This window comes from Molothrus aeneus, chromosome 5 (genome assembly GCF_037042795.1).
Source record: "Molothrus aeneus isolate 106 chromosome 5, BPBGC_Maene_1.0, whole genome shotgun sequence".
In the NCBI taxonomy this organism is placed as follows: domain Eukaryota; kingdom Metazoa; phylum Chordata; class Aves; order Passeriformes; family Icteridae; genus Molothrus; species Molothrus aeneus.
In genome coordinates this window covers 4,110,421-4,124,738 of record NC_089650.1, presented here as the reverse complement: position 1 = coordinate 4,124,738, position 14,318 = coordinate 4,110,421, and the positions used below count along the sequence as shown (strand labels likewise).

The following is a 14,318-nucleotide window of genomic DNA, read 5'->3' as shown; positions in this document are numbered from 1 at the left end:
GTTTTCACTTTAAAGCTCAGAGAAGCACTTCTCTGGTAGAGGGTGACTTTATTTACTGGTAAGCCTTTATTGTGAAAGGCTTACCATTAATTTAGAAATTACCAGCCACAGACCCCAGGCTGCACACTTACACACACTTGGAGTTTGGCCCTTGCCCTGTAAAAATCTTCCAAGTATGTTTTAAAGCACAACTGAAATAATTTAGTCCTTTATGAGCCTAAATGTAACTTCTAATGAAGGCCCTTTAGCCTGCCCATTAGTTCAGCAAGAATTAGAGCAGAAAATGCTGTCGAGGTAACAAACTGGGAATGTGGGAACCAGCAGGAAGAGGTAACTGTGGGGTGGAGAAGGGTAAGGATGAGGAACCTAAATATCCATATTGGAGAATTGTTTGTGATGTTAATGATTCAACTTCAGGATTTTGTTAAAGACCTGATTTCTTCCTGTATCCTTCTGCAGTGTTTTTCTGCCAGTTCAGCTGCCCTTTATGAAAAGTGCAGCCTGAAAAACACTTTCTCAATTCACACTCCTGTTTGTCTTAAAGAGGAGTTTGAAATTTGCAGCATTGTCCGCTACGGAATCTGCCTCCAAATTTTTCTCTCTTTTCTTTTAAGTTGCATCTTTTAGACAATGTAAAACTAATCTCTTGTTTTTCCCTCAGCAAACTGTTTCTATCTATGTCTTGATTTCCCTCTTTCTCAATAGATTGTTCTTTCTTCTTTCAATGTCTCTGCTTGAAGGAACGTGCCCTCCTCCTATTCTTCTTCTTTGGGGGTCTGTTTGCTAAGTTGGTCAGGTAAACCTGTTTATAATTGACTATGAAGGTTTATATACATCTATAATGTGTGATTTTTACTATTTTTTTAATCAGGATAAATCGAAGGGAAGCCTAGAATTTCTTATTTAAGCAAATAAATCCTCACCCCCATCACATTCCACCAAAGTAATGAAATGTTCAAAGTTTTTGTGACCATCAAGATTCTTGTGGATTTTAGAAAAATATTGAATTCAAGGCAGAGCAAAGGTTTCAGTTTTACAGTGAACCAAAGTCACAGATCCCAAATTATTTCAGGACTATGGAAATGGATTTGTGATGATGTCCCCTGCAAATGGCTTTGTGATAAGGTCAAAATTGCTTTCTTCTTTCCTCTGTTACTACTGAACTGCCATTTTAAAGAGCAGAATTGGCTTCAAATTTTAAACATCAGCAACCCTGTGTGGCTGCAAATTATAATCAGTTCTAGAGGGTCTCTGCTGGGTGCAAATACCCCTTGCAGGAATTTCATTTCCATTTATCACTGAGCATTTCACAGGTAGAAATTCTCATGTGCAGAAAACTTATCTCCCTATGGATGGGCAGTACAAAATCCTCGAAGCCATGCAGGACTTGAATACTTGCTGAAAAGGAGAGTACTTCTGTCCAAAAGTGTTTGAGTCTCCTATTTTCCATACACAGAGGTAGAATCAATCCAGCTGCCCAGCACTTTTCATTTTCATTTGCAGCCCTCCTTTTCCCCAAGAAGCTAATTGACTTTTTTATGGAATTTTGATTAAAGTCTCAATAATACACTCATTTTCAGAGATTACTACTATTCTATTCTTTAATCACTTCACCTTATCTGGGTTTTTTTTTGTTTGTTTGGGGTTTTTTTTGAGTTTTTTTTGTTTGTTTTTTTGTTTTCCTATCAGGCTAGTGATTGGCACATCCTAAGGTTGCAAAGGGTGCAATTGAAATTGAAATGGATATGAAGGATTACAGTGCTAAGTGCTGAAATCTGTATTTAAGGATGTAGAGCATGATCTGCTCTTCAGTTGCATAAAAACTTTAACTCTTTTCTTATAAAAATTTTTAAAATAAAATCTTTTTATTTTGATCTAAAATAACCAAGAAAAGCTACTTTTGATTTCCTCCCTAGCTGAAATGCTTTCCTTAAAAATGTGGGGTTTTTTCTCCAAAAAATTGGATTTGGTTTTTTTGTAACAATCTGAGGGTGCAGTAATTCTTTTCTGCACTCCCTAAGTTGAACATCCTGAGTTAAGACCAGTCTGTGCCATATGAAATAGATGCAACAGGATTGTTTTTTGTCTTAAAACACGGATATGTGTGGAGTTATTTTATGAAATAGAATTCTTTATAACTGATAGACAATGTAATGTTTACCTCTGGTGGATGTTCCTCAGTTTCTCTTGTGAGGAAGTTGCATTTTAACTTTTTCTTTAATAAGTGAAAATAAACCTGAACTAATGTTGGTTTCTGTTCTCTGACATTAAAAATACAGGATTTAAGACCAGGAGATGTGTCTGGCAAACGTAATCTCTGGGAGAAGCAGTCAGTGGAGAAGCCAGGTGCTGCTTCTAAGGTAATAATACTTCTGAGCAGCAGTTAGAGGATAATATTCTGTTGCTAGCCCACCTTGTTATCTATAAAAGAAAGTACAATGAGGTTCAGAAAGCAGTGTATCACTTTTATGTTCCTGTTTGGCAGAGCTGTGTTATGTGTGGACATCTGTTGATTTTTTTTTCCTGTTATAAATAACAATTTTCTCCTATATGGGATTTTAAAAATGTGTTTTTGCTTTTCAAACAGGTATCAGCTACAGGGAAAAAATCAGAGACTAATGGTAAGTAGTGCCATAATCATATATTGCACCTGTTTCTATAGTTTAATACATATTATTACATATATATAATATAATAATGTTATACATATAATATTAAGACACTATTTAATACATTATATTTAATAAAATAATATATATTTAATAAAACATTACTATTTAAAGTATATTTAACATATTTAAATATCAATAGTAATATAGTAATATATTAATATTTAAATATGTAATAATTTAATTAATAGATTTAATATTAAATGATTGCTATTGATATATTATAGGTATATTTAATAAAATGATACAATATTTGCTGATGTACATATAACAATACAATGCAAACATTGTAATACCTATTATTATACAGAACCATTGCCACATTTTTGCATAGGTGTACCTCTGTTTTAAAATTCTGCAGCTGTTCACATTGATGCAGAAACCCCTTTTTGCCTTTGCCTTTCAAAAACTCCATTAAAATATCGTTGAAACACGAATGGTTGAGAAACTGCTTTTGCTGGAGCTGTGCATTGGAGTCTTTTCAGAGCAAAAATAGTTATGCTATTGTCATTTTGAAACCGCTGGTTGGTGAAACTTGACCTAGTTTTACTGAAAGAAATCAGCAAAATAGCTCTCTTAGCTTTTTATTTTTATTTTAAATTTTATTTAATATGTATTTATTTTTTAAAATATTTTTTTATTTTAAAGCACTCCAAATAAAGCAAATTAAACTAATTGTATGGCTAAGAACCAGTGGGGAAGAATGGAAGTTCACTGACCAATTTAATAGCTTTAAGGATGCTTTGCAGCATCTCTCAATTCTTTGCTAAGAGTGAAATGATCAAATAGAGAAAAACTCTTGGTTTTCTACACCTTAATGTGTGCCCACACATTTTTAGTGTTTTTATGTAAAGCCAGATGTATGGTGCACCTGTGAACTTGGCTTTTTGGCTGAGAGCTGTGCAAAGCAGAATTGTTTTGCTCCTCTTGTCCTTTTTCAAACCAAAGTGTCAGGAGAGGGGGTTTTGGTCTGGCTCAGGGTTAGTGCAGCCCTGCTCCTATGGAAGGTGCTCTCCACCCACAGGAGCGGTCCTGGCAGAGGGGTTTGGACACTGCTGAGCCTCTCCCCAGAGACTGAAATCCTGAATTTTGTCCTCCTGGGGACAAAGCCAGTACAGGAGCAGAGCAGCACCCAGCTCTGTCCTGCCTTCTTACATGCTCAACTAGAGAGATGTGCCTTTTCTGTTCTAGAGATGTGTCTGGGTGGTTTCAAGCCATATTTAATCTGTCTCTTTCTCAGCAGGTTTGAGACAATTTGAGAAAGAACCCTAGAAGGCCACTAAAGACGCTGGACCAATCAGTTTGGGGAAAAAAAAAAGGAAAAAGTGCTAAATTGTTCTTTTTATATTTATGTTTATTTACCAAAATGTCTTTTTTTTGCATTATCCCAGTTAAAACCATGTATATTAGCACTGTATTTAATAATCAGTCTAGACATTCATCAGAATAGTACTGCCTTTGCACAAGAGCCTTTATTCCTAAAGAAACCCATGCTGTGAAATATATAGACTCTCCTACTGAAAGTCATAAATATGTATCTGAACAGTGATTTCAGCTGGCATTAGAGGTCAACCCAAAACACATGTAAAGTGAAGTTGCTTGGGAAAGGTGTGCAGTAAACCTATAAAACCAGTGGTTACTTTTGTAATACAGAAGTCTTTTTCTTTCTGCACTTTAGACTAAGGCATGGAAGAAATATCTTTAGTTGACAATGTAATATTTTCTGTAAGTTGCCCATGTCATGAGAAATACTGCATCAATAACGTGTTTTAATTTTTTTTTTTGTTTTATACTTTTTTTTAAGTATCAATTTTTTCCATTCTAGTTTAAGTTAATACCTAAATTTGGATGATTATGTTAGCTGACAGCGGTACTGATATTTCTTTTTGTTGTTAGTGACTAGTAATTGAATGCAATCTAGAATATATATACACACATAGCTTTACAAAGTTTAGCCTAAAGGCACTACTAATGGTAGAATGCTTTAATATGTGCTAGAGTATTATATTTAGCAATAAACATACATAATTAGCCAATATCACAGCTTAAAAAAAATAAAGACAAAATCACACACTTTTCTATAGTAAGATTTCATAATTGCCATTAGAGGTATGGTGAGATAAGTATTAAAAAATTTAAATGTCAGTTGCCCAGTAATGGGTAATTAAAAAGAAAGTATAGTTTTTAAAAGAGGAAAAGGTAAGGGTATAGAGGGTCAAAAATAGGTCACTTGTATAAAACATTGTAGTTTAATTTATATAAAACTACCATAATTAAAAAGAAAAATGTAAACAGAGTTGGAGCTTGTTTCAAATGACTGTACACTAAATTGGGCCATCCATCAGTGCCCTACACCAGGTCCAGAGAAAATGAAGTAAACCTCTATCTTTGTGACGCTTCTTTTTACCTCTCTCCCCTGAATATCTTATTTACAGATGTTTTCATTTGTATATAGTAAGCACATGGCTTTAGGACGTCAGCTTGGTTTGGATTTACATGCCCTACAGTTTAGCATTTACATCCTACAGTGTACGGGTGGCATAAACTGAGCAACTCAAGCAGCCCCTGAGCATGTTGTTAAGAGCTTTGTTGTGCACCAGAACCCCCAGGACCTCCCTTATCACCACTTCCATGTCTTACAGCATCTGGCTTCTTCCTCAAGAAGTGTAAATTTCTATTTCAACCCAAAGCTGGGCTCCCCTGCTTGGCTGAAACATCTTGTTTACATCTAGGGATGCACAAAGTTATCTGTAGGGGGTGAAACTGTGCCTGACATTGTCTGTGGGTTGTCGTGGTTTTTGTTTGGGGGTTTTGTAAACACTCCTCTGAGTCTTTCAAATACATCTGATAGCTGCAATAAAAACCATTTGTTCAAACAATGTATTCTGAAACTGCATCTGCGATAAATGTAATATTTCCATCAGCAGCCCCATTTGTTAATGAGCAGGAATGGAGCAGTTGTTGTTGTAAGTGGGGTAGGAATTGTGCTGAGTCCCTGTGAGATAAGGTGAAGAACCCCTAAGGATGTCCCTCCTGATGCCACAAACCAGCTTGGCTTTGGCCTAGCAAAATCTGAAAAAAAAAATTTGAATATGACAGTACTTGAATTTGAATATGAAAATATTTTAGAGCAATTAACTGTGAAGCTGTCTCAGGCTTTGCTTTGGTGATTTTTAATAAGAGTTTTTTCTGTGCTTTCCTTAGATAAAGCCAGCCTGTGTCTGAGTGTAATGTCCTGGGTGCTGCCAGCAGAGCTGCAAAAATCTAAGTTCATGTTTGAGACTCCCAGTCTGATGTTGGAGGCAGCCCTTGTGTTCAGCTGGCTGGGTTTTACTGTGAGTTATCCCTGCCCACGATGCTGCCTTCAGCTTTCCCCAGGAATCACACAGGAGTTCAGTTTCTAGGTGTTCAGAGGAAAGGTTGTGTGAGGCAACTTTTGTTCTTTAGGTCCTACCTAGAGCACAATCCCGATTTGAAGAATAAGCCACAAAGTGATCTGTATGTCCTAGTACAGAAATTATAGAAACTTATTTCTATCTGATTTCAAATTTGTAAAACCCCAGACTTTAGAAAAAACTATATAAAACAATTTAAGGACTACACTGATCAACTTTTGTGGTTGATAAACTTTATTCATATAAAATTTTAAAGCATTAGAAATTCACTATGAAAATCACAAATATATAAAAAGCAATGCAATTAGAGCATTCTTTGACAGTGACTCACAAGCCAGTATGACTGACCCCTCTGGAAATAACATATAAAAAACTCCATTTAAGTTCCTGGTTTTTTATTAAGCATGTCTCTAATTAAGGAAGACCAGATAAAAAGGAAAGGAAAAGACATTGTCTTTTTACTACTAACCAAAACCAGATTTCTGCTAAGCATCTTTACAAAAACCCCACCCTTATTGCTGCATTCTTATATCAGTTAGTGGTCTCCTCCTTAAAAAAAAGGAGGAAAAAGTAACTGGTCATAACAATTATCAAGTACAGAAGAAGAAATGAAGATCAAGCTGCAGAGCACATCTAATCTGGAAGGAGGTAAATGGACGTCCTGCAGGAACGACCTGCATTTAATACTCTGCTTTGAATGGGTAGTCCTTGTGGTTGACAGCTCTGAAAAGAGAAAGAGTTTGTTATTCAAGCAGTGAGAAAGTATCCTGGGCAGCATTTCCCTGTTGCAGCCTCCCTCCCCAAATGCCAATGTACTCTGCAGCTGTAATTAAACTGAACACAGGCCTGGAGAAAGCCCCTGGAACACCAACATGCTGGAGGGAACACTCCAAATGAATCTCCCTCCTGAAGATCCAGGACATGCCTCATTCAAGTTTAAAGTTCTGGTTTTGGTCATGTGTGTTTTCAAGATGGGATGTGTAAAAATACAGAAAGAAATAGGAGAAATGGATAGTAAGCATAATAAGGAACATACTGGATCACTGGAACTGCCCTCCAGTTCCTGTTAAAGCTGAGGATGACATCCATATCCTTTTTGGACAGTTCAAAGTCAAACACCTATCAGGGAAAGAGAAAAAAAATAAAAAAGAAGCTCTTTTTAGTTAGGTTTGTGAGTAGTTAGCTCCTAAGTGTGCTTCATGCACTTAGGACTTGGGGTAGGAATGCATTAAGCACAGTTAAGCTCTTATTTCTCAGGCAAATAAGAACCTTGAAGTCATCAAGATAGTCCTTTTGTTTCTGAGGTGCTGCTCATACCAAGGTCTTACAATTCTGGGTGGCTGAATTCCAACATGGCTGCATTTTGTGTTGTAATGCACACAGAGACTTTAGGTGCTCAGGATGTGTCACAAATACTGGAACTGGAGGTAAATTTTCTGCAACCAGAGAGGTCTACTGGATATCAACTGCAAATAGTTGCCTCACAGGTCATCATCTGAAGAGTTATTGATAGGGGTTCATGGGAAAAATAACTCCAAACCCTCTCACCTTGGATTGAAAGCAATACAGAGGTATTGTGTAAGATGCCGCACCTTATGAGCAAACATCCAGCTAAACTTCACTGCCAAGGGGAGCCACAGCCTCACAGTGAGACAAACTCTAACAGGTCTGGTGTTTGTTCTCAGCGTGTTCCTTTACACCCTAAGGACTTGTTAACCTTTTCCCCAAGGGCAAGTCCAGACCTGGGGCTCCCTTTCTGCAGCAGCAGAGCTCAGACAGCCCTGGTGTAACCCATTTCTCTCCTAGCAGGTACAAAGCACTTTTCCCCAGATTTTCAAATCTCTGTGCCCCCCCTTCCAGTGCCCCAGGTGCTGCTTGGAAACACAGAGGGGCTGTGGGCGTGGGTGCCCATCCTGCACAAAACCAGGCAGCAGCATTTCCCAAGGGAATTTCACCTTCATGTTCTCCTCAACACGGTGAGGTTTGTCAGACTTGGGAATGACAATGATGTCTCTTTGCACCAGAAATCGAATCAGGACCTAGGAAAAGAACAAGGAGGAGATGAACACTGAGGTCCCAAGAAATCTATTCAAACGCATTTTGTGGATTTTTTTTTCTTTTAGTCTACAATTTATTTTTCACTCTTTGGAAGACTACCACTTTGCACACAGGAGTTTGATATGCCAGGATTTGCTCATGTATTTGACAGAAGACTGGCAAGCCCATAATTTTTTCTAGCCTATGTTGTTTCTACATTGTGCCTTTTGCAGGATTTGGTTTGGTTTTGTTTAGGGTAGTAGCAAGGGGAGAAAAATGATGATGCTCTGGCTTGTATTACATGAGTGCTCAGACTCAATGAGCATAATGACACTACAGATTATTTTGGGCTCACAGGTAAGTACTCACAAAGGTTCCACTTTTGGAAGTCCATAAAAGGAAAAACATATTTACAGAATTGAAAAGTTTTCCCCTACCAAAAAACCCCAACTGTTCCATCCAATATTTTCATCCTGCTCTACCTGTCTTAAAATACGATTGTCTTTGATTGCACGTGAACACGTGGCTTTGTTTGAAGTGCAGTCTCTGCACACCCCAGGCAACAACTAATTTGTGTGACTAGCAAACTAATATAGAGAAAAAAAAATTTTAAATAATCAAGCAGCTTTCAATAATTCTTTGTGAACAGAAGCAGATTGGAGGCAATCAAATATGTCTCCAAATTACAGGACTCTTCTGAAGAATAACTTAGCTGGAGAAAGGAATAAAAATTTAGGAAGGTGAACACCTGAGGTAAGCATGTACTATTGCTGATCAGTCCAACCCAAAATTTGGCACTCAAGACCTCCTTGAAAATAGCTGATAATTTTTATGAATGCTGTTAAGAACTTGGGCAGAATGAAGAGTCATTAATTTGACTCTTCACATATGAAGAGACTCTTCAAATACAAAGAGTCATACATTATAATGTAGCTCTAGAGATAGTAGCATCTGCTAGGACTGGCTTGTAAAACATCCAAGGAGGAGGAACTTACCTGGGCAGGGCTTTTATGATGTCTGGCTGCAATGTCTTTAATCTTGGGGTCATCCATAAGTGTGGGTTCCCCTGGCTTAGCCCTGTTAAAAAATAGAGATGGTGGTAGTAGAAAGGTGATGGCTTCCCTGTAGGATTGTCACATCATGTGACAATCTGCATCAAGACAACAGAACTTCTCATTTTAACTCTATCATTTACCAGTAACAATAACAATAATCTTCCTAGTTCAACCGCAGTGTTTTGTGTTCAGAAAGGCTGCAGTGCTCTCTTACCACGGGCGGTTAGGAGAGCCCAGGGGGCTGTAGGCTGTCACAGCAATCCCTTTGGATTTACAGTACTTGACCAGCTTCTCCTGGGTCAGGTATGGATGACACTCCACCTGCAAGCACAGAAAGATGGTTGATAAAAGAGGCAGACCTTGCTGAGCTGCAGAGCATTAAATTTTAAATCCTCTTGTGTCAAAGAAAATGTGAAGACTTGACTTCCAGTATCATGATTCAAATCTATCTTATAAAAAAGTTATTAAAGTCACAGCAGTATCTAGAAGGTTACCAGAGAATAGCGCTTTCTCATGCTCTGTATTACCCACAGAAAGCAAAAAATAGATGAGAAGAGTGTTATCTGTGTGGAATCTGGGAAATGAGCCTTCCTGGACTACTGCAGGGCAGGATTGCATCGTCAGAGGGGCAGCTCAGAATACCTCAAGTTTATTTTCTGCTCTGATGCACCTAACATCTCCTTGCTTCAAGGAGCCTCTCTCATTCCTGAAGAAGCTTGGGGAGATGATCTGAACCTACCCTAAGGAAGCAAGCTCATGTTGCAAACAGATATTTGTCTAAGATATCCTGAAAGCAACAGGAGCTCCATGGGGATGCTGCTCAGCTGCCCAAGCCATGGCATGGCCACAGGGCTGTGTCTGTGCTCCTCACGTGGCCCTGTGCACACACCCAGCTGTCTGTAACACTGGAGCTTCACTAGCAGGCACGGTGACATGAAAAACACGTACAGTAGTTAACTTACATCTAGCTGGTGTGGGGATTTCCCTGGGTACTCTCCATCTGGAAGAGATGGGCATTTAGCACCCTCAGCTGTGTGCAAAGAGTTTTGGAAATGGAAGAAAATCAGAAGGTCTCTAAGCTGCTGCTGTCCTGTGATTACATTCATGAGGTATGTGGTGAGAATTTGTTATGTAATTGTACTCTTCAACCTTCTTTCTATAATGAAGCTGAGTGGTTTATTTTATGTTGAAAAATGAGTAAGTCCTGTGCATCCCTGTATAGTCCCATGCTGATGCAGAAACTTCCAGTGGGGATTTTGCTGAATATATTTAAGATTACTCTAAATATTTATTATATATTATTTATATATCTAAATATATATTTCTATATCATATATTATTATATATTATTTTAAATATCTATTATATATTATTTATAGAACATGTATATTATATATTATATGAATTTAGGTATACTCGGATTGTATACACACACATATATTCTAAATATATTTAGGAATACTTCTAAGTGGAAGGTTTCAGCCTCATGGAAGGGGGATCTAGACAATCCTTAAAGTATGGATTCCAATCCTAATCCATTCTATGATTGCAATCCTAATCAATTCTATGATTCCAAGGTTAGCTGAGGAAAGGAAAAAATTCTCACCTGGTTCATTACAGGCTTGTGCTTCAGTCCTGGCTTGTTCAAGATTCTTTCAATCTGCTCATGGTTAAAGTTGGAGACTCCAATGGCTTTTACCAGGCCAGCATCCACCAGCTCCTCCATGGCCTAATGAGTAAGGACAACCAAGGTGGGTGTGAGTTGGTGATATTGCTGTCAAACTACATTATTTTTTTTTTTCAAGCTTGTGGCAAATGAACAAACAAGTCACTCTAGATTAGATTACATAAAAGTATCTCAGCTCATAAAGGAAAATAGAATCCTAATGTATGAACACCCAGTAAATTAACAGCCACACCTAGATTAATCTGAAGGGTTGGTTTTACCATTGTGTGTATCCAAATGTTTTAGGAACAGTAACTACAGAGCTGATAGCTTCCTTCTCTTTAGCCTTACTAAAAACATCCCCTTGCTCCCCAAAACAAGAGATACAAGCAGGTTGAAATACAATTTTGTGTGGCTGTCCTTCACATCCAAACATATCCCTCAATTTCATTTTGCACACAGATCTCTGCTCCATCTTTAGAGCTGATACTTTCTCTGAAGGGCAAATAGTGACTTACCTCCCATGTGTCCAGGAAATCTGTGTCACTGGGAATACTGTGCCCCTTGTCATCCAGGGGATGCAGCTCTTCACCAGCCTGTAAAACCAAGGCAGGTAATACACAGACTTTTTAAAGTGTGTAATTGCCTACAGTGTGCCAGCACTTTGGACTGCATCTACTGGCAGCAAGTTAGCAGGTTGTTTAAACATCTTGCATAACTAAAAATTATTCTTGTCCATTAGTATTCTTTTTTTGGATGAGGGCCATATTTTGCAAAATCAGTCCCTGCATGCAAAGAGTGTGGGGATTAGTAATAATTATGTAACTTTGGCAGGCCTGGATAGGAAGGAACTGACATTCCACAGCCCCTTTATTCTAGTTTCTTATTTATTTTACACAGATGTAGACTGGGGGAAGAAACACACTCCTTCTGTGCTATGCTTCATTTTTCACTGCTGGTTACTTCAGGCCAAGCCAACATCCCCAAAAACCTAGATGTTCATGCTATAACCTGTGCTGGTTACCAGAGGGCCCAGGGTGCTCACACCTACATCTCATTCCAAAAGGCATGCAAAGCCAGACCCCTGTGATAAAACACACCTAATTCTTGCTACCACAGGGATCAGGGAAGAGCCAAATGAACCCCAAATCCCAGCTGTGTGACGAAGATGGCCACAGCGAAGATGAGAGAACTCAGTGTGTTCCTGGGCAGGGAAGGAGGAAAGGTGTGGAGAGCAGGAATACCTTGAATCCCATGGGGAAGTGCATCAGGTAGAGGTCGAGGTAGTCCAGCTGGAGGGCAGCAAGGCTCTTCTGGAACCCTACCTTAACCAGGGACTTCTCATGGAAGGTGTTCCAGAGCTGTGGGAAGAGGACAAGCCTGACTGTCCTCAAAGCCAACGGTCATGAAGGTGGAGTCAGGATTCCCATTTATGAGAAGATATTCTCAGGTATGAATGTAACAATCTGGCATCTGACACAGCAAAGCTGCTAGTGTTAAATTTTTTTTTTTTTTTTCAGCCTAAATTTTGACTATTGAGCAGCTCTTTCTGTCCCTTTTAACTGTCCACATTGAGGACAGTTATCAATTTTGCTTCATTTTTGAAATCAAAATTCAAGTTTAAATTGAAGAGCAAGTATTATTAAAAAAACCATTTCTTTAACAAAAACGAAGTTTAACGTGGGAAATCTTAGTTATACTCAAATTTTTCTGGTTTTGCTGGTGAAAACCCCCTAATTTATTAGCTGAACTGTTCTTTTTGTGAAGGAGCACGTCTGGGACGAGTGGATGACAGAAGGAATGAAGAAAACACCTATAAAATACTTTGATTTCTGCTCCCTTTCAGGATTAACATTTGTACATGACAGTTTTCAAATGTCTTGCTTAGCACTGATGAATCCAGACAACTATCTTGCCTTTTTCTTTTTTTTTTTTTTTTTTTTTTTTACTTTTTCCCCCTTTATCTTGGGTGTGTCCAATTGAACATCTGGTACAATTGACTTAATCGATGTCAGGAAATTATTAGATCAGTAATAGCTGTGATATCTTTCCTAAGTTGACAGCAGTTCCTGATAAAGCCAAGTCCAAATTGCAAATACAGGATGAGATGCAAATAAATAACAAGAAAACCTTGAAGGAATGTCAGTGAAGGGAATAGGTCCCTATGTGACTTTACAGCTACAATAAGGGTTTCACTGCAAGACAAGCTAAATGCCCCAATAATCCTGCATCCTTGTACCTTAGTGACAATGAAGAGGTCTTCCCGTTTCACAGCTCCCTCCTTGATCTTCTGCTGGACTGCGTTCCCGATTTCATTTTCATTCTGGTAGAAGTAGGCACAGTCGAAGTGGCGGTAGCCAGCGTCGATGGCAAACTTCACCACCTCTTCCACCTTACCCGGAGGAGCCTGGAAGCAAACAGAAGGCAGCCATGAGCTCTGCCATGTCCCCCTGGCAGGTCCCAGTGCTGTGACACCTCACAGTCCCCTTTTCCATCTGCTCCTGGCGTTTGCTCATCACCTGCATGGAGTTTGCAGGCACAGCGGCGTTCCTGCAGGGAAGGAGTTCGTTTCTGCAAGACCTCCAGCTCTGCACTGCCAGCAGCGCAGCCTCCACTGTCATTTCCCCTTTTTGCTCCCTGTGTTGCCCAAGGAGTTTCGCCACTTCGCCTTCCCCAAATCCTCCCGGCCGGGGCGGGTCCGTGCCCAGACCCCTCCGACCGCGACCCCATCCCGGGGCTGCGAGCGCTGCCGCTCTCTCTTTTTGCTTGGTTTCTTTCTTTTATTCTGTACCTCTTTCCACCTTCTCCAGCCCCTAATTTATATTTTTTTTCTGCCTTTTCCCCTCGCCTGTTGCTCCCCCCGCCCCGCTCCTGGCATCCCGCCCGGTTACACAAGCGGCGGCCGCCATCGGCCGCATCCTGCGCACGCAGGGCACGGATCCCGCTGTTGGAGGGCTGGTTCCTTCTCTATTTTATTGTTTTTAACTTAATTTCGCATCTCGGCATCTCCCGCCGCATCCCCTCCCTCCCTCCCTGCCTTCCTCCTGCGCCGGTACCTGCCAGGTGCCCAGCCCCAGGGCGGGTATCTTCATCTTGTTGCTGAGCTCCACGCAGGGGATGGCCATGCTGCCGCTGTCCGTCTGTCTGTCCGTCGCTCGGAGCCGCTATAAGGACCAGAGCTGGCCCGGCCCCGCCTCGCCCCTCCCCGCCTCGTCACCGGCGACACACACGGGATGCCCGTCAGCCTCTGAGGCTGCAGGGATGAGCAAACCCAGAGCAAAATGTCTCAGCAGCCGAGCTGGCACGCTTTTGCATGCGTTCTCTTGCAAAGGATCAGCAGAATCAGCACCCCTGGAAGCTCTCAAAAGGGGCATGGATATGGCACTTGGGTGCCACTCCTGTGCTGAGAATGACACAGGAGCAGGCAGGAGGCAGTGTTGTAGAAACAGCAAAGAAGCTTTATTCTAGAGAACCGCATGGTTTTTATAGAGTGATA

General features: G+C 40.0%; 2 protein-coding genes across 9 annotated transcripts in view; one reads left to right on the top strand and one right to left on the bottom strand.

Annotated features, from left to right (window-relative positions):
* Positions 1-5,548, top strand: part of CALD1 (caldesmon 1) — a 172,215-nt gene extending 166,667 nt beyond the window's left edge. For 6 of the 8 annotated variants that reach the window (XM_066550472.1, XM_066550471.1, XM_066550476.1 and 3 more), the window contains 3 exons: positions 2,280-2,360; positions 2,588-2,621; positions 3,910-5,548. In XM_066550472.1, coding sequence (XP_066406569.1) covers positions 2,280-2,360; positions 2,588-2,621; positions 3,910-3,941 — 147 coding nt within the window. In that variant the 3' untranslated portion in view covers positions 3,942-5,548. Of the gene's footprint in view, positions 1-740; positions 797-2,279; positions 2,364-2,587; positions 2,622-3,909 lie in introns of those variants that run through there. The other 2 variants (XM_066550474.1, XM_066550477.1) reach the window with 2 other exon arrangements.
* A 732-nt stretch (positions 5,549-6,280) lies between these two features.
* LOC136556874 (aldo-keto reductase family 1 member B7-like) lies at positions 6,281-14,016 on the bottom strand. The gene is made up of 10 exons (XM_066550288.1): positions 13,879-14,016; positions 13,062-13,229; positions 12,067-12,183; positions 11,341-11,418; positions 10,763-10,885; positions 9,371-9,477; positions 9,097-9,178; positions 8,020-8,103; positions 7,101-7,183; positions 6,281-6,787 (listed from the first exon to the last, which is right to left on the bottom strand). Exons 1-10 carry the CDS (start codon positions 13,945-13,947, stop codon positions 6,745-6,747), a joined length of 954 nt encoding a protein of 317 aa, XP_066406385.1. The 5' UTR covers positions 13,948-14,016; the 3' UTR covers positions 6,281-6,744.
* Between the last annotated feature and the right edge of the window lie 302 nt (positions 14,017-14,318).